General features: G+C 43.1%; 4 protein-coding genes across 6 annotated transcripts in view; 2 read left to right on the top strand and 2 right to left on the bottom strand.

Moving 5' to 3' along the window:
• The first annotated feature begins 620 nt into the window (after positions 1–620).
• rnaseh2c (ribonuclease H2, subunit C) lies at positions 621–2,325 on the top strand. Its single transcript, XM_079269402.1, has 5 exons — positions 621–691; positions 1,019–1,173; positions 1,284–1,396; positions 1,590–1,709; positions 2,144–2,325. The coding sequence occupies exons 2-5, from the start codon at positions 1,020–1,022 to the stop codon at positions 2,165–2,167; spliced, it is 411 nt and encodes a 136-aa protein (XP_079125528.1). The 5' UTR covers positions 621–691; position 1,019; the 3' UTR covers positions 2,168–2,325.
• Positions 2,326–2,467: 142 nt separating this feature from the next.
• Positions 2,468–7,678, bottom strand: zbtb3 (zinc finger and BTB domain containing 3). Its single transcript, XM_079268382.1, has 4 exons — positions 7,646–7,678; positions 7,202–7,343; positions 4,983–5,821; positions 2,468–4,899 (listed from the first exon to the last, which is right to left on the bottom strand). Exons 3-4 carry the CDS (start codon positions 5,816–5,818, stop codon positions 3,861–3,863), a joined length of 1,875 nt encoding a protein of 624 aa, XP_079124508.1. The 5' UTR covers positions 5,819–5,821; positions 7,202–7,343; positions 7,646–7,678; the 3' UTR covers positions 2,468–3,860.
• A 116-nt stretch (positions 7,679–7,794) lies between these two features.
• trpt1 (tRNA phosphotransferase 1) lies at positions 7,795–10,723 on the top strand. Of its 2 annotated transcripts, XM_079268613.1 has the most exons (7): positions 7,795–7,935; positions 8,161–8,242; positions 8,556–8,725; positions 9,385–9,562; positions 9,668–9,724; positions 9,814–9,924; positions 10,026–10,723. In XM_079268613.1, exons 1-7 carry the CDS (start codon positions 7,876–7,878, stop codon positions 10,046–10,048), a joined length of 681 nt encoding a protein of 226 aa, XP_079124739.1. In that variant the 5' UTR covers positions 7,795–7,875; the 3' UTR covers positions 10,049–10,723. The 2 variants fall into 2 exon arrangements, with proteins under 2 accessions (XP_079124739.1, XP_079124740.1); XM_079268614.1 differs by lacking the exon at positions 9,668–9,724.
• The window catches only part of fermt3b (FERM domain containing kindlin 3b), a 38,495-nt gene continuing 24,511 nt past the window's right edge, over positions 10,204–24,187 (bottom strand). Inside the window, exons 4-16 of one of the 2 annotated variants that reach the window (XR_013771991.1) lie at positions 16,435–16,551; positions 15,699–15,867; positions 15,114–15,216; positions 14,910–15,017; positions 14,137–14,271; positions 13,873–13,919; positions 13,596–13,720; positions 12,954–13,060; positions 12,586–12,807; positions 12,164–12,288; positions 11,643–11,784; positions 11,098–11,458; positions 10,204–10,959 (exon numbers count right to left, since the gene is read on the bottom strand). Coding sequence is in view for 1 of the 2 variants with exons in the window: in XM_079268611.1 (XP_079124737.1) it covers positions 11,279–11,458; positions 11,643–11,784; positions 12,164–12,288; positions 12,586–12,807; positions 12,954–13,060; positions 13,596–13,720; positions 13,873–13,919; positions 14,137–14,271; positions 14,910–15,017; positions 15,114–15,216; positions 15,699–15,867; positions 16,435–16,551 (1,580 nt within the window). In the remaining variant the exon portion in view is untranslated. Of the gene's footprint in view, positions 11,459–11,642; positions 11,785–12,163; positions 12,289–12,585; positions 12,808–12,953; positions 13,061–13,595; positions 13,721–13,872; positions 13,920–14,136; positions 14,272–14,909; positions 15,018–15,113; positions 15,217–15,698; positions 15,868–16,434; positions 16,552–24,187 lie in introns of both variants that reach the window. The other variant, XM_079268611.1, reaches the window with a different exon arrangement.

Here is a 24,187-nt window from a genome sequence, read left to right as displayed (position 1 = left end):
GTGGCAAAATGTACTATTTGAAGAGGTGATATGTGTCACAGCTCTGCCACCATTATCCTGTTTTGTCCATCTCTCACTCACCTAATCAGTTTATTCAGTGCACCTGTCAGTCACACCCACCTCATCAGCTCATTACTCTCACCTGCTCACTCTGCTGCATCCACTGTTTAAACCCCAGTCACACACTCACTGACTGCCGGACCCATCTGGACTCTTTATGATCCCATATTGCGGTTATAGAGAATAGTTTATGGAGTAGTCTAAATTGCGAAGATATAAAATCTCCAATCAGAAAAGCAGTATTTTATAACAGAGGGAAATTTCAGAAAAACATGTGCCTGTGACCTTGACCAAAATAAATGAATTAGATAATGAATGGATGGATGGAAGTGCACATGTGAATATTTAGTGACCGATTATTAATTGCACTTTGATAGATATGTAGCCTATACAAACTATATTTAAAATAAATATGTCAATCTCTAAGAAAGGCAGAGAAAGTAAAAAAAGAGTACAACAATCTGTCACCAGTAGGAGGCGACATCCTCCGGCGGAACAGAAAAAACCCGCCAAAAATCTGACACCGTAGAAGAAGACACTTCTGTCCAATCACACGCTGCGACTGGCGCAAACCGGAAACACTCAAATCTTACATTTCATTTCACATAATCGTTCGGAAAACTGCTTAAAGGTAATGTTGCGGTTATGTTTCTCAAATCCACACTTAAGTCACTTAACAACACGTTTAATAACGTTGAAGAGGAACTTAGAAAACACGCTCATGTGATATCTTTAATAGCGGTAGCATTAAGGGAAAGTCTGCTGGTCGTTGTCAGACCTCCCAATAATAAATGATCATAGTAGTTACTCTAATTGGGGAAACTTATCTTTTGGAGCCAGCATGTACTTCAAAGACGAGCTTTTTATTTCTGAAATCACAGCAAGAAATGTAGGTTTAAACAGAATAGTGTAAGTTGTTGTTTTCATGTTTTTGTCCTTCTCTGTCTTCTGGTTGCAGGATGTCCTGTAACACCAGTGTTACTCGTGTTAATGTGTCATCTGTGGCTCAGGCACAGCGAGTCCCGGTCCACTTCCTGCCCTGTGAGATTGAACACAATGGGCCGGCCCAGGTCTCAGAATACCTCACTACTACCACCAAAGACTGCAAACTAGGTAAAGTTACATCCAGCCTCTCTCCCAGTAGAGTAAAGAGTGTTGTTACTGGTCCAGTTTTCAACCCTAACCTTCTAACAACAGTCCTTTGTGTGTTTTTGTCACGACAGAGAAGACGGTGTCGTTCAGAGGGCGTGGGTTGAAGGGGCAGGAGCTCAGCTGTCCACAGGGCTACACCGGCTTGGTGCTGAAAGAGACCAACAAGCCCAGCTCTGACCACGAGGTAGACATCATCACTGATGTCGTCGTTCACGTCACTAAAACGTTCTACACTGACTGGCATTCTGGTTCAGGCAAACATCAGGCAAAGCACTGACTGGCCATGAAATCACATTTTTGTGCGGGTGAGGATTCTGGGACTCTGTCTTCATGATGGTAAACTGTGTGTGTGTGTGTGTGTGTGTGTGTGCGCGCAGGACAGGACCTTGACGGTCTCCTCTGTGTTTGACAAGCTGACCTACTGGAACCTGGAGACACCTCCAAACTCTGACGACACAGTCGTGATGGCGATGGATTGGCCCGAGTTAGCTGAGGCGGTGAGTTCTTTGGTTTGGGAGCTGACTTAAAAAGGGATGTTTCATCAAAGACAAAACTAACGTGTCACCCAGTAATTTAAAGTTTGAACAATGTCAAATGATCAGCGGCTTTTTCTTCATTCCATGTCCCAGAGGGGTTCCATGTTTAAGTAAAATTGTGGTTTCCTGGCGTACTGTTTTTTGTTGTGAGGAGATCAACAAAGGATGTTCCAGTAGCTCGATTTACTAACTATTTATAGTTACAATATTATTCATTTAAAAATAGATGTGTGGTTTGTACATGTGCTGTTGGTAATTTTTATTGTTTCTCTTCAGTTTAACAAATACTGTCAAAAGCAGCTTCATTAACAACAATATTTTATTGGAAAATAGTTTTGTCGGAAACACAAGGACAAAGATTTGTCGGTAGACGATGATATTTTGTCTCTTCACAGATCCACGGTCCAGTGGAAGACTGAGGAGAGTGAAACAGTTCTGGTCATGAGTGAAACGTACAGTTTGCTGAATACTGGCTACAGTCAGACAAATGCTAATGAGTTCAGTGTTACTGTGTTACGATTACTGAGTAATAGACGTGAGGTTTATATTTTTGTATGTTCTTTTGTCGTGAAATAAAAAAAAACTGACCAACCTGTGTGATAATGTGATTCATCAAAACAACATGTTCACTTTGTTTCTTTTGAACAGTGTTTATTCACAAAGTAACATTTAGATTTTGCACGCATGAGGATGAAATGATCTCTGACTCAACCGTCCCTTCTGAGTATACAAAATATAATTACTGTGTGTGTGCAAGTGTGCTCTTACTGTTTGTCACATTACAGGAGAAACACTACAGGGGGGGTAAGGTCACATGGGCAATAAGAAAAGCCAAACACACAGGGTGGATCCCAACCCGGCTTACTCCTTTCTCACTTCCACTGCAATACCACCAAGTACCATGAGTAGCTGAACAATCAAACCTGTTTTCCATTCCGCACTACTTTGAATTGACCCTGATGGAGAATGCTAAACAAAGTCTATGAAATATGTGGCAAGATTATAAGTAAGAACAAGATAGCCACAGTGCTAAAATTATCCAACCAAATTTACAGTATAATCCTGGAAATGCATAAATTGGTGGTCATATAAAATGAATCACTTTATTTGGCTGCCACTGACATTTCTGGGTAAGTTAGCTCACTTAGGAATTATTCCTAATCAAATACCTCTTACTGCATGATTACAGGAGCCAGAGAAAAGACCTTTTGGCACAGTTAATATTCTCTTCAATAAACTGTATCCATGTGCTGTTGATGAAGTGGCTTCATTAAAACTGATGCAAGAAAAAGCTTGTATTACAAGTTATAAAATGGCACACTGATTCTAATTGTAGAATTGGTGCAGGTATCTGCTTTGATAGTTTCATCCTGGAAACAAAACACTAGACAGTACAACGCTACTACATTTACAATCAGTCAAACTTTGCTGGTCACACACTGAAAAGGCAGTCATACGAATTATAATTCGTACAGCTAATAAAATCCTGAACACAGTAGCGTTCCCTTACTTGCGTTTTGAGTTAATATAACACAGTAAGTGTAGGATGTCACATATCTTGTTGAAACTCTTCAACATCTAAATCATCGTACAACAATGAGGTTTTACATCATTTTTATACTCATGAATAATGATGAAGGTTTTAAAAAATTACAAACCTAAATTGTAAAATCTCTGCTACATTTTTGAAGAGTCGCAAAATAGCAAACAATTCGATAAGTTTGAGGGTTCTAAGGAGACAGTCACACAAACATTAAGCGTGTTAGTATGATGAATGACTCGTGGTATCACTGCCACGTCGCTGGTGTTTACTCTGAGTGTGTGTGTGTGTGAGAATTCTGCTATTTCTGCACTCATGGGGAAAAAGACATCTCCGAGCTCTCGTGTTTTTCTTTGCTCTGGCAGATGCTTCTGGGCCAATCACAACCATTCATCTGATATGGGTCATGTTTGAGACGAATATTGTTAAATCGTGCGCCGTTAAGGCACTTTTGAAAACAACTGAGATGGCTGTTTAATACCAGCTCATCTCTGCATGTTGTAGTCTGTTTGTAATTTTAAATGTAGAATTATGTGTGCATGAGTATAGAAATACAACAGTGTGTGTGTGTGTTAGCTAAGAGGTGGTGGTTGTGGTGGCAGGGAGGGCTCCATGTCTGCCTTGCTGCGTTTGGCGGGCAGCGTGTGGTCGTGAGCTTTCCGTATGTGTCTGTACAGGTCGCCTGATTGCGTGTAGCTCCGGTAGCAGTAGCGGCACTCATAGGGACGTTCACGCGTGTGCACAATGGCGTGGCGCCTTAGTGTGTATGTGCACGAGAAAGTCTTTCCGCAGACTCCACACGTGGGGACGTCCTCTACAAAGTTTCCCATTGAGTCCTGGAAGTCCTGGAAGTAGGACGGAGGGTCTGAATGATGCTGAGCTGTGGACGGAGGAATGAGGGCGAAGGAGGAAGTGTCCTGGGAGGAAGGGCCGGCGCCAGAGGACGAAGAGGAGGGAGAGAGGGGGAAGGAGTAGTCATTTGAATGGGAGGTCATTTGTAAGATGCCCTGTGGGTGGGAAGAGAGAAACTGAGGACTGTGCAGCTCCTCTTCTTCTTCAAACTCATCGTCTACTTCCATCACTGATTCTCTCGCTCTGCTTTCCTCTTTCTCCTCCTCCAGCTCTTCGTCAGATATAACAATGGCCTCCACTTTGACTTTCAAATTCTCTCCGTCATTGTACTCTGTCCTCACTCTGCCCATAGGATGGTGAGATCTTTCAATTCTAGTGGTGGGCGAAGCTATCATATTCCCCTCAGGCCCCTTAAGGGTTTGGGTCTGAGGAGCAGAGTGGAAGTCCAAGCTTTGGCATTGGAGCGACACCGCGTTCTGGATTCGGATCTGTGGCGCCGAGTGCGTTTGGTTTTGTGAGGTTCGTGCTGATGCTTGGAGTAACGTGACCGTCTGTTGTCCTGCACCTTTTGTCCCTCCGTGGCCAGCCTCGAAGGGATTCCTGACAGAGTCATGACGTGTCAGTCGGGGTACGTCCTGCTGTGGGCTAGGGGAGAGGGTGGATCCTGACTGGGAATAAGAAACCACTGACCGACCACTAGCCTGACTCACTGGCACCAGGGAGGAAGAAGAGGAGGAGGGCTGCTGGTTACTGCAATAACTGGGGAAAGAAAGAAAGATATATTATAAACAGCTTCTCAGTAACAACAAATCACAGTCTAGAAATACAAATCAAACCCGTACCTGTATGTCTCAGTCGTGCTGCAAGGGCTGCAGAGTGCCGACACCTCTCCATGACCTCCAGTCACCAGCCTGGCATGACTTCCTGCAACCGGGGCCGACCGGCCTGTGATGACGCCCGGCACCAGCTCTCCGCCTGGAGGCAGAGGAGCGGCGTCCATGCCTGGCTGCGTGGTATCAGCGAGGTCAGGGCTCAGAGGAGTATGAACTCGTGCTTCTGACGAGCCTCCACCTGTCCTCCGTTCAGACTTCACAGACCCCAACTGACTTTTCCCCGTCATGATGGATACTGACGGGAATGGTGCTGCGATGGCGACTGGATTCATGAGATCACCTGCCATGGCCACCGCAGGCTCAGCTGCACCGTCAGCCCCACCCTCCCTCCCCGTCTCCGTTGCCCTCCTCGCACCAGCGCCCTCTTCAGAGCGAGTGCTGTCGGCCTCAGCGAGAGGCCCTCGTCTCTGCAGCCGTCTCTTGCAGACTCTCACGACTTCGTTCATGTGCAGGAAGCTTGCAGCCGCCAATATGTCCTCCACTGGCGGAGACTCGCCCAGCTGCAGCACGCCTTCGTAGACAAAGTCCAAGAGCAAGGCAAACGCAGCGGACGTGACAATGTCGCTGTCGAGTGTGACGGAGCTGCTGCCGGTGCCGTTTCCACCGAGGACCCCTGGAGAGTCTGAGTAGAACATGTGGAAGAAAGGCGAGCAGGAAGCCAGAACAGCCCTGTGAGCCAGGAACCGGGATGAGCCCACCACGACGGAGCAGTCACAGAGGAAGCCCCGCTGGCGCTGGGAACGCAGAGCTGACAGCAGCTGCTGGGAATGCTGAGGGAACTCCATCACCTGAGCAGAACAGAGGAAATCAAAATGAATGAAAGCAGAGAGACAAAGCTGCTGTCACTGAAATAAACCACTAGACGGCTCTGTGGTGAGCTGCATAAAGTATCTTGAAAAGTATTTTATTTAAGTAGTTCTCTCGTGATTTCTTAAGAAAATAATTAATTTAACATTCAGTCGTCTCTCTTGGGGAATCATCCATGAAGGGTCAGTTTATCTAAATTACCAAAAAATGCATACCGTGGAGATAGTTTTGGTTATAGTTGTTGTTTTTTCCTTCTTAGATGAAGGAAGAAACAGTGCCATTATTATGGGGTACCGTATATGCCCGACTGAACAACAATCTGGCATTTGAAAGGAATTTAAAGAGAACTCATGTTGTCACGACTGGGCACTGTGACGACCCCTCCCTTCCACTAGGGGTCTGTGTCCTCTTTGCTGTCCGTTTGTCTTTCAGGATGTTAATCGGCCACTGATGAGCGACACCTGAGCCTCGTTTGGTCCCAGCTATAAAGACTCCCCCTCTTCTTTGGCTGGCGGCTCCTCTTCTTCGGATGACATGGCTGCGTATTTGTTTTGTTCATTAGTTTGGTTATATGTTCTTTAAATAAATGTATATTTATTACTTTTAAATCGTCTTGTCTCCCTTATGTTGCAGCCTTGGTTGTAACCTATTCAAATCTTATAGAGTACATGAGTGTGACCATCCTTGAGAGCCGCACACAGGTCATAAACGAGCATCCATCACGCTAGAAGCACTATTACTGTTATATCAGACAAGTGGGCCGATTCAAAGGTCTGGACCCAGGCATATTTTTTCATCCACAGCAGTTTACCTTAATTTGTGATTGCTTGTATTTGTCTTATTTGTCCCCTGAACAAATTTGGGGCAACTGTAGCTAAGTGGAGAGCAGGGGGTCGATTTCCGGCTCCGCTAGTCGCATGTCGATGTGTCCTTGAGCAAGACACTTAACCCCAAAATTGCTCCCGTAGCTGTGTGAATGTTAGTCTGATGTTAGGTGGCATTGTAGCCATCAGTGTGTAAATGGTCAGAAATATACATACATACATACATACAAGTACAGTTTATTCATCATTTAGAAATGAAGTCCCTTTGGGAAAATTAAGTAATAAGAATTGGTGTGATGGGCAAAGAAAAGAAAAAGAGCATCAGCTGCATTCGTTGGGGCACCAGAGCACAGCCTACATGTTAGTGGTTCAGTGTTTCTTGAGTGCACTTGTTCACGTTTGTTGTTAATCCTCTCGTCCCTCCTTCACACGTTTTGGGTGAACCAGCTAGTAGTTGAGAATAACACAACGACTCAAAAGAAAAATACAGATGTTGGGGCACAAGTTCTAAAATAACCATTTAAACAGCACACTTACTGAAAGTAGGGCTCCTTCCTCTCTTTAAACGATGTTTATTGACAGTTCATATCATCCCGGTGACGTATTTTACGTTACGTTTCCATGGTGACATGCCCGACGTCTTCAGTCCACTGGCCACTTCGTCCAGGTGATAAACACTCTTAATCGCGAAGAAGAAGACAGCCAGAGACATGCAGGTGAGGAAAAAACAAATACAGCAAACAGCAGCAAAACGAGATTGTCCAGCGAGAACAGCAGGCAGCTCCAGCTCAACTATGCTAACACCAGTTAGCAAACATAGCTCTGTTTCTGTGTACAATTCCAGATTTTTTCACCCCATCAACCGCATTTTTCATTGTTTGGTTATATCGGCATGCGCTTCGAGTTACCGTGAAATGCACATCATGCAGCCTGAGCTGCGATACGTCATATTTCTCGTAAGTATGATGAGTATTTTCTTACCTGTAGCAGCTGTTTGTCTGAGTGATGTTTTCTTGCAGGACAATTGGAATTTTCTTCTTCTGTGGTGCCGCGGCACCGCCACATTGCCACCTACAGGCGAAAAAATGAAAATAAACAGGAAGTGTAGGAAGCTTCGCGTTTTGTTTACAGTAGTGCGATCCGGTGAGACGCTTTGCTGAATTAAAGATAATTACAATTTATTGGCAAAGTATCAAGCTGCCTGCATTTAAATGGACAGTGTAAGAGGAGGAAGAGGAGGGAGAAGAAAGAGAGGATGTCGTGGTGAAGAGGTGAGAGACTGGAGCCCTATATATTATTTATATTGTCCCATTTCTTTGATAGTTCACAGACTGATCTCTGACTCATGACACCCCTGTATCATGGCAGGCAGTATGAATTGTTGGGTATGGTAAAGTCACAGTCCTATATTTAAACCAGAGCTATAATTAGATCTGAATTTGAGTGTGTGTGTGTGTGTGTGTGGCTGCTTTGATTGACGCCTTCTCCCCTACAAGGACAGAGATGTCCGCCTGTCTAAAGCCATGTCGTATGCTCTTCGCCATGGAGCCAACCAGATGGGTCTTCAAATGGGTACAGGTGAGCTGTGTGGATCTGGCCTGGTTCAAACTGACAGCTATAAAACCACCTTGAAAATTATATATTTGGCTGCTTCATTTGAATAAATCATGTTTACCCACTCAATAGTCAAAGTATTTTATAAAACCAAGATGATAATGTGATTAAGGCTTACTTTTCTGGGCTTCTGCAAACCCAACATCTGTATGCTCAGTTTCACAAAATGCTTGCATACTGTAAATGTAATTCAATGCAGCGTGCAGGGCAACGAGTTGTGTACAAGAGAGACAATGCATTGTGGAAATGTGACCATAGTCAACTGCTGTCCTCATAGATGGCCTCATGTTTGTGGAGGAACTCTTGGCTCACCCGCAGTTCCGCTCCTACTCATTGGAAGACGTCGAAAGAGTCGTGGCCACCAATGAAAAGCAGCGCTTTAAGCTTTGCCCCCACCCGGAGGACGGCCGCCTGCAGATTCGAGCCAGTCAGGGCCATTCATTACAGGTATATCTATATTTAATTTATATTTAGTTTCATCAGCGTGCCAGGATGTATTATCCCCATGAGTAGATTCTATATTCAGTATACTCAATTTAGACCAAAATTGCTTTGAGATAGAACATTTACTTTCTCGTGGACAAGCTAACTTCAATTTTAATGACTTCAATTTCCTTCCTTCAGAAGGAAAATGAACTCTGAGTGTATTCAAATGTAATAAACCAATTTACACCTTGAAAATATAAATCACATTTTCGGATGACAGAGACTGTTAGTCCTCTGACAATCAGTCTAAAAGGGAAATATAATATTTCAGTCCTATAAATCGGTGCTTGGTGAAGGTATAAAAAGAACATTGGGGAATAACAGCAACTCTGGTGCTAACATGCATCTTCAGCTTTGATGACATTGACTTCATTTGATTGTGTTATCTTTTTTGTCATGTCAGCAGAACATGGGATGTACAAACCCTCATTGGTCTTGAATTGTTATCCTGATAGTAGTTTGATTCCAAGATCGTAACAAACAGTTAAGCAATGCATTCTGATACCACTCAGATATCCCTTCAGGCAGGTTAGTTATTTTCTGTGTATCAGCACTTATTCTTGTCAAAAGAAAACACTTCTTAAATGCTGAGTTAACTCTGGTTGCATCGCTGTGGTCAGGTAACGGATTTGGAGCTGAAACCGGTCCTGGCTGGTTCTCCAGACTGCCCTGCTGAGGCCGTCCATGGCTCCTACCTCCGCAACTGGAGCTCCATCCAGCAGCAGGGCCTGAGCCGCATGAGGAGGACACACATCCACCTGGCACTGGGCCTGCCAGGGGAGGAAGGCGTCATCAGCGGTAAGATGTGTGTGTGTGTGTGTGTCTGTGTGTGTGCGCGTGTGTCTGACGGAGAGAAGTCAGCTGAACATTTAGACTAATGGGTGTCGTTCATTTTTCCACCAGGCATGAGGAAAGACTGTGATCTAGCTGTGTATATTGATGTCTCCAAAGCTCTCGCTGGTAAGCTCAGCCACTAATGACACTTGATTCAGTCTGTATGTTTAGGCAAGAATCTCTCTTATATGTTTTGTGTGTGTGTATCTGTACAGATGGCATTGAGTTCTTCTGGTCAGATAACGGTGTGTTGCTGACTGCAGGTGACGTGGAGGGAAAACTTCTCCCGAAATATTTTAGCCGAGCCTTAAAACTGAGACCTACAAGTAAGAAAAACGATCACATGGATTCACTCAGTTTAGATTCTATTAAAACTTGGATCGAGAGCCATTTACGTCACTGAAGTCACTTTTTTCCTGTGTTTCAGGGAGCATCCTACCACTGCAGTAGCATCAGAGGATACTGCTGAGTCATAGCAGGACTCATCTGACTGTGCTAGCATCCCATGAATGCTTATCCTAGTTCCCTTGGTATCAACCCGAAATGGGACTAAATTGCGAAACTTTTCATTTTTGTGTCATTATTGAAAGCATCAGGATTCAGGACGGCTTTAAGGAGGTATATTTTATGTTATATGACAAGTCAATCAATTTATGCTGGCAATATATGTATAAGTATAGAGGCTTTTTTTTCCTCCTTTGTATTCTAAGTGCTAAATAAACTATGGCAGACATTGACAACCAAGATAATTTCACCATAAGTTGTAAAATATATAACTTGTTGCAAACAGACTGCTAGCAACAACCAGCTGGGCCTTTAAATGTCGTTTGAAGACGTACTGTGTGTGTGGATAGTCACTTGACCGATATAGGAATGCAGAGGATACAGACACTGTGGTTTTAGTTAACGGATTGCTGTAACTGTTAACTGTAACTGTAAGATATGGGGACACACACACACACACACACACACACACAGCATGCGAGGGGAGATAAATGGTTAGAAGCTTCCTGGTAAGGAAATAACAGAAATTACCACCACATGTCACGAACCACAGGGAGTGAGGAAAACACAGAATGAAAAGTGAATTGCTGTATTTATTTTAATAAATGTTTGTTATCTATACGTTTATTTGCATTTTTCTACCACTTGCTGTTGATGCTTGGCTGTGATAAGTCTGCAGCTCTGGACAAAGCAAAGCTTTTTATCCTGTGCGACAGCAAGTCTACATGCAGTGAAGCGAGACAGAAAAGTTGCTGCTGGCTGATGCAACTGTTAATTTTGCGTTGCCATGAGTTTGAGTTTCAAGCCTGCTGATCCAGGACCTGAGGTCCAGCAGTGTGGCCCAGCAGCGGTCCATCCTGAAGCAAAGGGGAAGTCAGCATGAGGACCACTGGAGTCTTGAACTGTCTGAACATGTTATCCACCCACTGATAGATTATGAGGTGTGTGTGTGTGTGTGTGTGTGTAAGACTATATAAAAACTTGGATAGACTCACCAGGTGAGTTGTAACACATTTACACAAACGGATTCTCTCATTTTGTCCATTTGTTGTACAGATGTGATGTTTTTGCCGTAGCCTGAATGCAACGTAAAATCCAATTCCACGTTTTTCCACAGTTGAGACACACCAGGAGATCTGATGTGGGCTTTTTCTTTTGTGGTTGTGTGTTTTCGTCTCAGAGAGCTTCATGGCCACCGGTCAGCTTGTGGAAGAGCTCCTCATTGAGCGTGTCGCTCTTTGCACGACTGCGTGTCGACATGAAAATGTAGCCTCCGATAAACTCATGAACGATTTTGCAGTCGGCAGTCACGCAGGCAAAAGCAATGTTGATGTTGCCTTCAAACTCTATGGCCACCTGGAGGAAACACAGCAATAGAAGAGCAGATATGAGATTGCTTTGAGATGAAAGGTACATTAGGGTTAGGCTAAAAAAATAACGAAAGAAACTTTATACGGCCTCTTAAGCTAATTCACAAATTCCTAGAAACAAACGTTTAGACCTTGCAGACTGCTCGCTCAGACAGAAGTATTGTTGTCACCTGTCGTATGTCCCAGTTGACGTTCCACTGCTTCATGTTGTTGTAGCGCCAGGTCTTAACCACGTCACCCACGGCCAGGTCGATGCGGATCAGACGGTTGGGAGCAATGCCTAGTACCTCGTCTTTTCGACTGCCCTTAAACCTGTTGGGCAAAAACATCTTCAGCTTCTTTCCTCTAAAGACGAAAGACAAACTTTAATCCTTAAAAACTTTGTGACACTGACTTGAGTGCTTGCTGGATCAGAGTTATGTCTGACTGGGACTTGTCTTGTGAACTGGGACTAGAACAGCTACGAGTTTTTTGATAGGAACTCAAAACATTTTTTAAATGAGTTCCTTAATTTAATTTCTTAAAACTTGTGGATTTAAACAGTAATCTCTACATTTATGTTAGAGTTAGACGAATATTTTAACATTGATCGCTCTAGTTTTCCTTCTTTGCATGTTGACAAAATGGTCCCAAATTAATGCTATAGCTGGCATTCAATCATTTCTGAAAAGCTTCAAATTGAACTTCAAACCTGACAACCACGTATGAGAGCCCAAAGTCGGGCAGGGCTTGCCAGATCTGCAGGAAGCGCATCACTGCATCTGTCAGTGAGAGCTGAGCCACGTTCTGGTAGGCGTCCAGGATACGAGGGGTCAGCTGGAGGAGCATATGCACAGAGTAAAAGATCAGACGTAATTATATTTTTTGCTGCCTCATGCACAACGTGGGCAGGAGATTCAGCTCCAGAACTGCTCAATTGTGCAAAATCACTGTGATTAATGATTAAGTTCGTTCTAGCTGGAGATTTGGGCCACTGCTGAATGTCACGTTCTGTACTCAGTAAAACAGAGATTGGTGCGATCGAATAGTTCTGTACTCTCGCTGCCTCCTGATAAATGATTACTACATGTCCTATATGCATTGTTTTGTGTGCCTGTTCCACCTCTGCTGCACCTGTTTGGCTTTGTACTTCTTATGGTAGCGTGGCGACACCAGACTGTGAGTGTTGATGCCTTCATCGTTGGTAGGTGAGTTGCCATGGGAACCGGAGCTGGTCTTTTGCATCGCCAGGAAGGAGCGGATGCTCTGGATCTCATTCTGGAAACTGCTGTCGGCCAGAGTCTTGCCTTTGGAGGCCAGTCGACACCCAGCCATCCACTGAGCATACTGCTGCTCCTGGAGGGCGAGTGACCAACACACAGAGCAGAGAGAGAGAGTAAGACTCGTGAGGTTGTGGTCAGCGAGGTGAGATAAAGATAGAGGTGTTGAAAGTGAGGTGGTGGAAATGACAGGATGTCACATATCCACACACATGTCCTCACGTTTTCACAGCGCAGATAGAGCTCATTCATGCCCTCAGGCGCTGGTATCAGGAGTCTGATTAAGAACTTCTGTGCCGTCACGTTGACGTCCGGAGCCACCTCACATCCTGTGTGCAGGAAAAATATGACATCTATGGGTTGGACATAGAAACGAAGCAAGACCACTCAGCCAGGCTTCCATGACATTTTGAATAGTCCATGACTAAGCCTGCTTTTACTGCTTTCACAGTTACTTTTCTCTATTTATGCTGTCAACTGCATTAGTGTTATATTTGTTTTCATAAATGCTTCATTTCCTCCTTGAGCCCAGAATCCAGTGTTCCTTCAGTGGTTTATAGTACTGATCTAGGATGACCAGTGACTTCATTAGCTTCTCACAGACTGAGGAGGAAAACAGACTTGAGAGCAGCACTCTCAATTTTTACCATATAAGGAAAGCACTGTTTGTGTGTGTTTATCTTTTCTTGTAAGCATGACATTATACTGTAGCAGGTGGCCATTTCTAAGCAGAGATGATACACAACAGGTTGCTGAAATATGACATTGGCCACTAATTCGTACAAACCTATCGATAATTGATGATATATTGGTGAATTAGCACAACATATCTTAATAATGAAAAGTGTAATATATATTCAGTACCTTTGAGGTTAATCTGTTGAATGGGCTCTCCGATGCTCTCCTCTTTGCTCTTGAAATAAGAGATGGAGGTGTCCTGGAACTTGAACCAGTACTGCTTATATCCCTTCAGAGTCAGCTTCTTTGGCCTGAAACATGCAATCACATTGCTCATGTTACTTAAAATCTTTGAATTTTTCAGAAAGTATGTGCTTTGCTCTTTTTTAACTCATCACATCAAAGACAGAAGAGGCCAACATCTGTTGTTGATGCCGATGGGTGGTTGGAAAGTGAATGTCACCTGAATATCTTCAAGTAGTCGTTGAGATCCGGTGCGGTCATGTTTTCCTGGATGAAAGACAAAGAAGTTTTTCAATGGACTAAAGAGTACTCTTCTCTTGCCTTCTTCTGAAATGTTTTTTTGTGGATTATTTTTGGTTCTTTATGTAAATGAGAAAAAGTGCTGAAACACTTAGTCTGTTTAAATCATTTCATAATTTACTTAAATTATTACACATCTCTGACTGTCAAAGATTGAGGCAAGACAACATCCAATATGTCTGACCAGCATCTCGGACGCGGAGCTGCTCTCTCCCTCCATCTTGACCTCCAGGGACTGCAGGGCAGACTCCAGGTCGTCCATGGCTGCACTGGAGCTCAGCATCTGGGGCTCCGACTGAGTCACCTTACTGATGTGGTACTACGGGAGTTTGAGTGTAAGAGAGGAGAATATGTACTGGGTGTTAAAGGAGAAAAACAACTCAATATGTGTGTGATTGTATCATCTGTTTACTTTTTAAAATATCAGTTCTAAAAGGAAGTTTATAGCTTAAAGTCTTTCGCCAAAGCAACTGAGTGGGAAACTCATTTCATGTGGTCTGTTAATATCTGTATATAAATATACAAGTCTCATTTGAGACCTGTATGATACACAGTATTGTGCCTTAGAATGTAAATGTACCTGTATTATTTTAGATTAGGTGGCATTAAATAAATACATTTAAAGACAAACTACTTAAGTTTTGATGCTTTTTGACATTTGGTTTGTCAACAACCTTTTTTCAATGCAGAGTTTCTAACCCCAAGAAGCACTCATTTAAAAGTGTATTAAAAGATTTTTGACCTGTCAACCTAAATTTAAAATTAGTAATCACATGTCTTTGACAATATTCACATATACATTTGGTAACATTTTATTTCCTGTAATATGTGACATTTAAAGAGTTTCACGTTTGAGGAAATACCCACTTCCTAAACTTTATTTTTGTAACCTGCTGTTTTCAGTGTTTGCATCCCCGTTGACAGATATGTTCCCATGTCAGCAGCAGTGTCTTGTACCTGTAGAGCTCCAAACAACATCATCTCCTCCTCGGTGCAGTCGATGTCCTCTAGCAGGATGGCCCAGCGAGCCTGCTCATACAGCTGGGCCAGACGCACAACATCATACTGCACGGCCGGAGGAAGAAATCAAGAGAGGAATAAAATACCAGACGCACATACTGTCTTTATAAAAACAACATGGACACACACACTCACACAAACCTTGGGATCTATATCATAGAAGGAAAAGTATTTAAAGCGAAGCCAGACTCTGTCATTTTCTTGGATTCCCTGCTGCATGAGACAACGGGATGAGTCCAACCACCTGAGAGGAAAAAGAGAATAAGTGTATGTTTATGAGTGCAATGCACATACACTATATATATTGGCCAACCCATGTGAGTACAGGATGATCTGGTAAAAACTGAAAATGATGTTGAGTAACCCAACTTCAATTATCAAGACCGTGGTAAGTGGTGACAAAAGGAGCACATTTGTCAATAAACAATACAGTTCCCAGCAATATAGATTCAAAAGCTCTAACCACTGACACAACATGCCTCATGGGTAATTGGTTTGCAAGCTCTCGTTCGTCCTGAGAAGTCTTAATTAGCCGAACAATGTGCACCTGTGTGAGCTAGAAAGTACAGTGCTCATTCTGACAAAAAAGGAGAACTTAGCTGAGATTTGTACTCTGTGGGTGACCACAGCAGAACCTAAACAAGATGATGTTATTATATGTGTATCCACAGACTGTTGTTGGTCTTGAAATAAAGGAGAAGTTCATTGATATGTGTGAAGGCTTACCTGCCGTTGATGTGTGCCTTGTCCACCACACTGGCCGCGCGGTACTGCTTGGCTGTGAACTCGGGGGCGGGGGGAGGCTGGGTGACTGACAGCATCTTGTAGACGGCCTCCATCTGAGGTGAGTCGGCAAAATGAGCAGGCATGCCATTATACAGACAGGGCCGAGATGCTGCAAAGCAAGCGTAGGAGGGTTACAGTCAAATTTTCCAAGGAAGGGATTTTGTAGAGAGTCTGACCTCTCTCATAATTTGTCTCACTTTCTGCTTTAAAATGCACAGTACCTGCTGAAGAAAACAGTCAGATGAAAATGTCTTTTGGGTGTATTTTAAACTTGATTAATCTTCTCCACCAAGCTTCAGGTCTACCTTTGGATGATTTACAGGTAGACTCTGTGTGTATCAAGCGTTTTGAGTAGTACTGGTCTCAGACCCCATCATCATCAGAGGCCAAATTACTCCAGAATGGCAAATATTGTTACCAAATGTAGTCAATCTCATTTGCTATGCTGACTATCCTGAAAAAACGGCAGAACATTAGACATTTTGTACCGAAGTTTGCAGTTAATGGAAAGTCAAAAGACAAAATTGTAAAAATGGGATTTTTGACAAATAAAACACTTAATATAATATTTCATCTTGGCAGTTTATTTGGATTTGTATTTTTTCTTAGTCTTAAGCCCCTGGTTGTAAAATGTGTATGTCAAGTAAACAGTGTGAATGAAGTGTGATGTGTGTACCCGAGGAAAGGGGCACTTCGGTCAGGTCGTAGATCTCCTCAGCCGAGTCTTTATCTTTCTTCTTCTTTTTCTCCTCGACAGGCCGAAGGAGCGAGAGCTCCTCGGGGTGACGGATATCTGTGTAGGCAACAGCGAAAAAATGGCACAAAAGTAATTCGCTTTATTAAACAGACTGACTATGTCTCAGCTTTAATAGCGACAGAAATAAATATGTATATGAGACGGCCTCATCACTATGGGAACGGCACATTGACCAACAGTATATGCGCACAAGTGTTTTCGGTAAATGTGTTTGATGAAACTTTTACAACTGTGCATCAGCCATTCGCCAGGATGTGTGATATGATCAATTCTTTACCAATTCACCCCCTTGCACTACTGTTGCAGACTCTGTGGTGCAACGGTAGCACGAGTCCTTCATCAAGATCAAGAGACTCTCTCAACTCAAGAAGCTAAAAATGTTTTCACATCAAGAACTTGAGAATGGCCATTGAACTGAAGTCTAAATTCTTTATTTTTTCAATGTCCTCAATCCAATATGGACTTTTTTGAATATCGGGATACACCGACTCAGTAGCGCAAAGGTCATGCATTACAAAAGGGATAATGTCCTTTATTAAAATCTGAGATTCTCTAACTTCAAGAAATGAAAATGGCCTCTGAATTACTCGACAATGATCGGACTTTTAGGACATTTAACCTTTTTTACAAGCATGAGTTAACAAAACAATATTAGGGGCAATTTAATAATTTCCCCCACAAAAACTACAGAGGAGACATTGAATTGAATTTTTTGATATTCATCAGTGTCCCCATCCAGTCTTCACTTTTTGGAAAAGAGGTTTTCACAGACTCTGTGGCGCAATGGTAGCGAGTCTGACTCTAGATCAGAAGAGTGCGTGTTCAAATCAGTCAGGGTCAATAATTCTTCTCCTCATCTCTGTTGAATCAATCACTCTCAGATCGGACAAGGTCCTTGGTCAACTTCTCTTTGTTTTATCACCTCGAAAACGCATTCTGAACTGACGTCTCCATTTTCTTGATATTCATCAGTGTCCCCAATCCAGTCCTCAGTTATATGGAAAATAGTGTTGTACAGACTCTGGGCGCAATGGTAGCGAGTCTGACTCCAGATCAGAAGGGTGCGTGTTCAAATCACGTCAGGGTAAAAAATTTGGCTACTCATCTCTGTTGAATCAATCATTCTTAGATCGGACAAGATCCTTCGTCAACTTCTCTTTGTTTTATCACCTCGAAAACGCATTCTGAATTGACGTCTCCATTTTCTTGATATTCATCAGTGTCCCCCATCCAGTCTTAACTCTTTTGGAAAAGAGGTTTTCACAGACTCTGTGGCGCAATGGTAGCTCGTCTGACTCCAGATCAGAAGGGTGCGTGTTCAAATCATGTCAGGGTCAATAATTCAGCTACTCATCTCTGTTGAATCAATCATTCTTAGATCGGACAAGGTCCTTCGTCAACTTCTCTTTGTTTTATCACCTCGAAAACGCATTCTGAACTGACGTCTCCATTTTCTTGATATTCATCAGTGTCCCCAATCCAGTCCTCAGTTATATGGAAAATAGTGTTGTACAGACTCTGTGGCGCAATGGTAGCGCGTCTGACTCCAGATCAGAAGGGTGCGTGTTCAAATCACGTCAGGGTCAATAAGTCAATTCCTCCATCTCTGTTGAATCAGTCATTCTCAGATCCGTCAACTTCGCTTCGTTTCATCACCTCGAAAATGGATATTGAAGCGACGTCTACATTTTCTTGATATTCATCAGTGTCCCCCATCCAGTCTTAACTCTTTTGGAAAAGAGGTTTTCACAGACTCTGTGGCGCAATGGTAGCGCGTCTGACTCCAGATCAGAAGGGTGCGTGTTCAAATCACGTCAGGGTCAATAATTCTGTATCTCAACCTCTGTTAAATCAGTGATTCTCTGATCGGATAGTGTTCTTCATGAAGTTCGGATTTGATAAAGTCCTCAATTGTAATCCAGATGTTTTATCACCTCGAAAATGGATGTTGAATTGACTTCTCCATTTTCTTGATATTCATCAGTGTCCCCAATCCAGTCCTCAGTTATATGGAAAATAATGTTGTACAGACTCTGTGGCGCAATGGTAGCGCGTCTGACTCCAGATCAGAAGGCTGCGTGTTCAAATCACGTCAGGGTCAATAGTTCTGCTACTCATCTCTGTTGAATCAATCATTCTTAGATCGGACAAGGTCCTTCGTCAACTTCTCTTTGTTTTATCGCCTCGAAAACGCATTCTGAACTGACGTCACCATTTTCTTGATATTCATCAGTGTCCCCCATCCAGTCTTAACTCTTTTGGAAAAGAGGTTTTCACAGACTCTGTGGCGCAATGGTAGGGCGTCTGACTCCAGATCAGAAGGGTGCGTGTTCATATCACGTCAGGTTCAATAATTCGGCTACTCATCTCTGTTGAATCAATCATTCTCAGATCGGACAAGGTCCTTTGTCAACTTCTTTGTGTTTTATCACCTCGAAAACGCATTCTGAACTGACGTCTCCATTTTCTTGATATTCATCAGTGTCCCCCATCCAGTCTTAGCTCTTTTGGAAAAGAGATTTTCACAGACTCTGTGGCACAATGGTAGCGCGTCTGACTCCAGATCAGAAGGGTGTGTCTTCAAATCACGTCAGGATCAATAATTCGGCTACTCATCTCTGTTGAATCATTCATTCTCAGATCGGACAAGGTCCTTCGTCAACTTCTTTGTGTTTTATCTCCTCGAAAACGGATATTGAACTGACGTCACCATTTTCTTGATATTCATCAGTGTCCCCCATCCAGTCTTAACTCTTTTGGAAAAGAGGTTTTCACAGACTCTGTGGCGCAATGGTAGCGCGTCTGACTCCAGAACAGAAGGGTGCGTGTTCAAATCACGTCAGGGTCAATAATTCTGTATCTCAACCTCTGTTAAATCAGTGATTCTCTGATCGGATAGTGTTCTTCATGAAGTTCGGATTTGATAAAGTCCTCAATTGTAATCCAGATGTTTTATCACCTCGAAAATGGATGTTGAATTGACGTCTCCATTTTCTTGATATTCATCAGTGTCCCCAATCCAGTCCTCAGTTATATGGAAAATAATGTTGTACAGACTCTGTGGCGCAATGGTAGCGCGTCTGACTCCGGATCAGAAGGCTGCGTGTTCAAATCACGTCAGGGTCAATAGTTCTGCTACTCATCTCTGTTGAATCAATCATTCTTAGATCGGACAAGGTCCTTCGTCAACTTCTCTTTGTTTTATCGCCTCGAAAACGCATTCTGAACTGACGTCACCATTTTCTTGATATTCATCAGTGTCCCCCATCCAGTCTTAACTCTTTTGGAAAAGAGGTTTTCACAGACTCTGTGGCGCAATGGTAGCGCGTCTGACTCCAGATCAGAAGGGTGCGTGTTCATATCACGTCAGGTTTAATAATTCGGCTACTCATCTCTGTTGAATCAATCATTCTCAGATCGGACAAGGTCCTTTGTCAACTTCTTTGTGTTTTATCACCTCGAAAACGCATTCTGAACTGACGTCTCCATTTTCTTGATATTCATCAGTGTCCCCCATCCAGTCTTAGCTCTTTTGGAAAAGAGATTTTCACAGACTCTGTGGCACAATGGTAGCGCGTCTGACTCCAGATCAGAAGGGTGTGTCTTCAAATCACGTCAGGATCAATAATTCGGCTACTCATCTCTGTCGAATCATTCATTCTCAGATCGGACAAGGTCCTTCGTCAACTTCTTTGTGTTTTATCTCCTCGAAAACGGATATTGAACTGACGTCACCATTTTCTTGATATTCATCAGTGTCCCCCATCCAGTCTTAGCTCTTTTGGAAAAGAGGTTTTCACAGGCTCTGTGGCGCAATGGTAGCGCGTCTGACTCCAGAACAGAAGGGTGCGTGTTCAAATCACGTCAGGGTCAATAATTCTGTATCTCAACCTCTGTTAAATCAGTGATTCTCTGATCGGATAGTGTTCTTCATGAAGTTCGGATTTGATAAAGTCCTCAATTGTAATCCAGATGTTTTATCACCTCGAAAATGGATGTTGAATTGACGTCTCCATTTTCTTGATATTCATCAGTGTCCCCAATCCAGTCCTCAGTTATATGGAAAATAATGTTGTACAGACTCTGTGGCGCAATGGTAGCGCGTCTGACTCCAGATCAGAAGGCTGCGTGTTCAAATCACGTCAGGGTCAATAGTTCTGCTACTCATCTCTGTTGAATCAATCATTCTTAGATCGGACAAGGTCCTTCGTCAACTTCTCTTTGTTTTATCGCCTCGAAAACGCATTCTGAACTGACGTCACCATTTTCTTGATATTCATCAGTGTCCCCCATCCAGTCTTAACTCTTTTGGAAAAGAGGTTTTCACAGACTCTGTGGCGCAATGGTAGCGCGTCTGACTCCAGATCAGAAGGGTGCGTGTTCATATCACGTCAGGTTTAATAATTCGGCTACTCATCTCTGTTGAATCAATCATTCTCAGATCGGACAAGGTCCTTTGTCAACTTCTTTGTGTTTTATCACCTCGAAAACGCATTCTGAACTGACGTCTCCATTTTCTTGATATTCATCAGTGTCCCCCATCCAGTCTTAGCTCTTTTGGAAAAGAGATTTTCACAGACTCTGTGGCACAATGGTAGCGCGTCTGACTCCAGATCAGAAGGGTGTGTCTTCAAATCACGTCAGGATCAATAATTCGGCTACTCATCTCTGTCGAATCATTCATTCTCAGATCGGACAAGGTCCTTCGTCAACTTCTTTGTGTTTTATCTCCTCGAAAACGGATATTGAACTGACGTCACCATTTTCTTGATATTCATCAGTGTCCCCCATCCAGTCTTAGCTCTTTTGGAAAAGAGGTTTTCACAGGCTCTGTGGCGCAATGGTAGCGCGTCTGACTCCAGATCAGAAGAGTGCGTGTTCAAATCACGTCAGGGTCAATAATTCGGCTACTCATCTCTGTTGAATCAATCATTCTTAGATTGGACAAGGTCCTTCGTCAACTTCTCTTTGTTTTATCACCTCGAAAACGCATTCTGAACTGACGTCTCCATTTTCTTGATCTTCATCAGTGTCCCCCATCCAGTCTTAACTCTTTTGGAAAAGAGGTTTTCACAGACTCTGTGGCGCAATGGTAGCGCGTCTGACTCCAGATCAGAAGGGTGCGTGTTCAAATCACGTCAGGGTCAATAATTCTGTATCTCAACCTCTGTTAAATCAGTGATTCTCTGATCGGATAGTGTTCTTCATGAAGTTCGGATTCGATAAAGTCCTCAATTGTAATCCAGATGTTTTATCACCTCAAAAATGGATGTTGAATTGACGTCTCCATTTTCTTGATATTCATCAGTGTCCCCAATCCAGTCCTCAGTTATATAGAAAATAGTGTTGTACAGACTCTGTGGCGCAATGGTAGCGCGTCTGACTCCATATCAGAAGGGTGCGTGTTCAAATCATGTCAGGGTCAATAAGTCAATTCCTCCATCTCTGTTGAATCAGTCATTCTCAGATCCGTCAACTTCGCTTCGTTTCATCACCTCGAAAATGGATATTGAAGCGACGTCTACATTTTCTTGATATTCATCAGTGTCCCCCATCCAGTCTTAACTCTTTTGGAAAAGAGGTTTTCACAGACTCTGTGGCGCAATGGTAGCGCGTCTGACTCCAGATCAGAAGGGTTCGTGTTCAAATCACGTCAGGGTCAATAATTCTGTATCTCAACCTCTGTTAAATCAGTGATTCTCTGATCGGATAGTGTTCTTCATGAAGTTCGGATTTGATAAAGTCCTCAATTGTAATCCAGATGTTTTATCACCTCGAAAATGGATGTTGAATTGACTTCTCCATTTTCTTGATATTCATCAGTGTCCCCAATCCAGTCCTCAGTTATATGGAAAATAATGCTGTACAGACTCTGTGGCGCAATGGTAGCGCGTCTGACTCCAGATCAGAAGGCTGCGTGTTCAAATCACGTCAGGGTCAATAGTTCTGATACTCATCTCTGTTGAATCAATCATTCTTAGATCGGACAAGGTCCTTCGTCAACTTCTCTTTGTTTTATCGCCTCGAAAACGCATTCTGAACTGACGTCACCATTTTCTTGATATTCATCAGTGTCCCCCATCCAGTCTTAACTCTTTTGGAAAAGAGGTTTTCACAGACTCTGTGGCGCAATGGTAGCGCGTCTGACTCCAGATCAGAAGGGTGCGTGTTCATATCACGTCAGGTTCAATAATTCGGCTACTCATCTCTGTTGAATCAATCATTCTCAGATCGGACAAGGTCCTTTGTCAACTTCTTTGTGTTTTATCACCTCGAAAACGCATTCTGAACTGACGTCTCCATTTTCTTGATATTCATCAGTGTCCCCCATCCAGTCTTAGCTCTTTTGGAAAAGAGATTTTCACAGACTCTGTGGCACAATGGTAGCGCGTCTGACTCCAGATCAGAAGGGTGTGTCTTCAAATCACGTCAGGATCAATAATTCGGCTACTCATCTCTGTCGAATCATTCATTCTCAGATCGGACAAGGTCCTTCGTCAACTTCTTTGTGTTTTATCTCCTCGAAAACGGATATTGAACTGACGTCACCATTTTCTTGATATTCATCAGTGTCCCCCATCCAGTCTTAACTCTTTTGGAAAAGAGGTTTTCACAGACTCTGTGGCGCAATGGTAGCGCGTCTGACTCCAGATCAGAAGGGTGCGTGTTCAAATCACGTCAGGGTCAATAATTCTGTATCTCAACCTCTGTTAAATCAGTGATTCTCTGATCGGATAGTGTTCTTCATGAAGTTCGGATTCGATAAAGTCCTCAATTGTAATCCAGATGTTTTATCACCTCGAAAATGGATGTTGAATTGACGTCTCCATTTTCTTGATATTCATCAGTGTCCCCAATCCAGTCCTCAGTTATATAGAAAATAGTGTTGTACAGACTCTGTGGCGCAATGGTAGCGCGTCTGACTCCATATCAGAAGGGTGCGTGTTCAAATCATGTCAGGGTCAATAAGTCAATTCCTCCATCTCTGTTGAATCAGTCATTCTCAGATCCGTCAACTTCGCTTCGTTTCATCACCTCGAAAATGGATATTGAAGCGACGTCTACATTTTCTTGATATTCATCAGTGTCCCCCATCCAGTCTTAACTCTTTTGGAAAAGAGGTTTTCACAGACTCTGTGGCGCAATGGTAGCGCGTCTGACTCCAGATCAGAAGGGTGCGTGTTCAAATTACGTCAGGGTCAATAATTCTGTATCTCAACCTCTGTTAAATCAGTGATTCTCTGATCGGATAGTGTTCTTCATGAAGTTCGGATTCGATAAAGTCCTCAATAGTAATCCAGATGTTTTATCACCTCGAAAATGGATGTTGAATTGACGTCTCCATTTTCTTGATATTCATCAGTGTCCCCAATCCAGTCCTCAGTTATATGGAAAACAGTGTTGTACAGACTCTGTGGCGCAATGGTAGCGCGTCTGACTCCAGATCAGAAGGGTGCGTGTTCAAATCACGTCAGGGTCAATAATTCGGCTACTCATCTCTGTTGAATCAATCATTCTTAGATTGGACAAGGTCCTTCGTCAACTTCTCTTTGTTTTATCACCTCGAAAACGCATTCTGAACTGATGTCTCCATTTTCTTGATCTTCATCAGTGTCCCCCATCCAGTCTTAACTCTTTTGGAAAAGAGGTTTTCACCGACTCTGTGGCGCAA

Source organism: Melanostigma gelatinosum (genome assembly GCF_949748355.1).
Source record: "Melanostigma gelatinosum genome assembly, chromosome: 5".
Lineage (NCBI taxonomy): Eukaryota > Metazoa > Chordata > Actinopteri > Perciformes > Zoarcidae > Melanostigma > Melanostigma gelatinosum.
The sequence above is the reverse complement of the archived record's forward strand: the minus strand, read 5'-3'. Positions and strand labels throughout refer to the sequence as shown.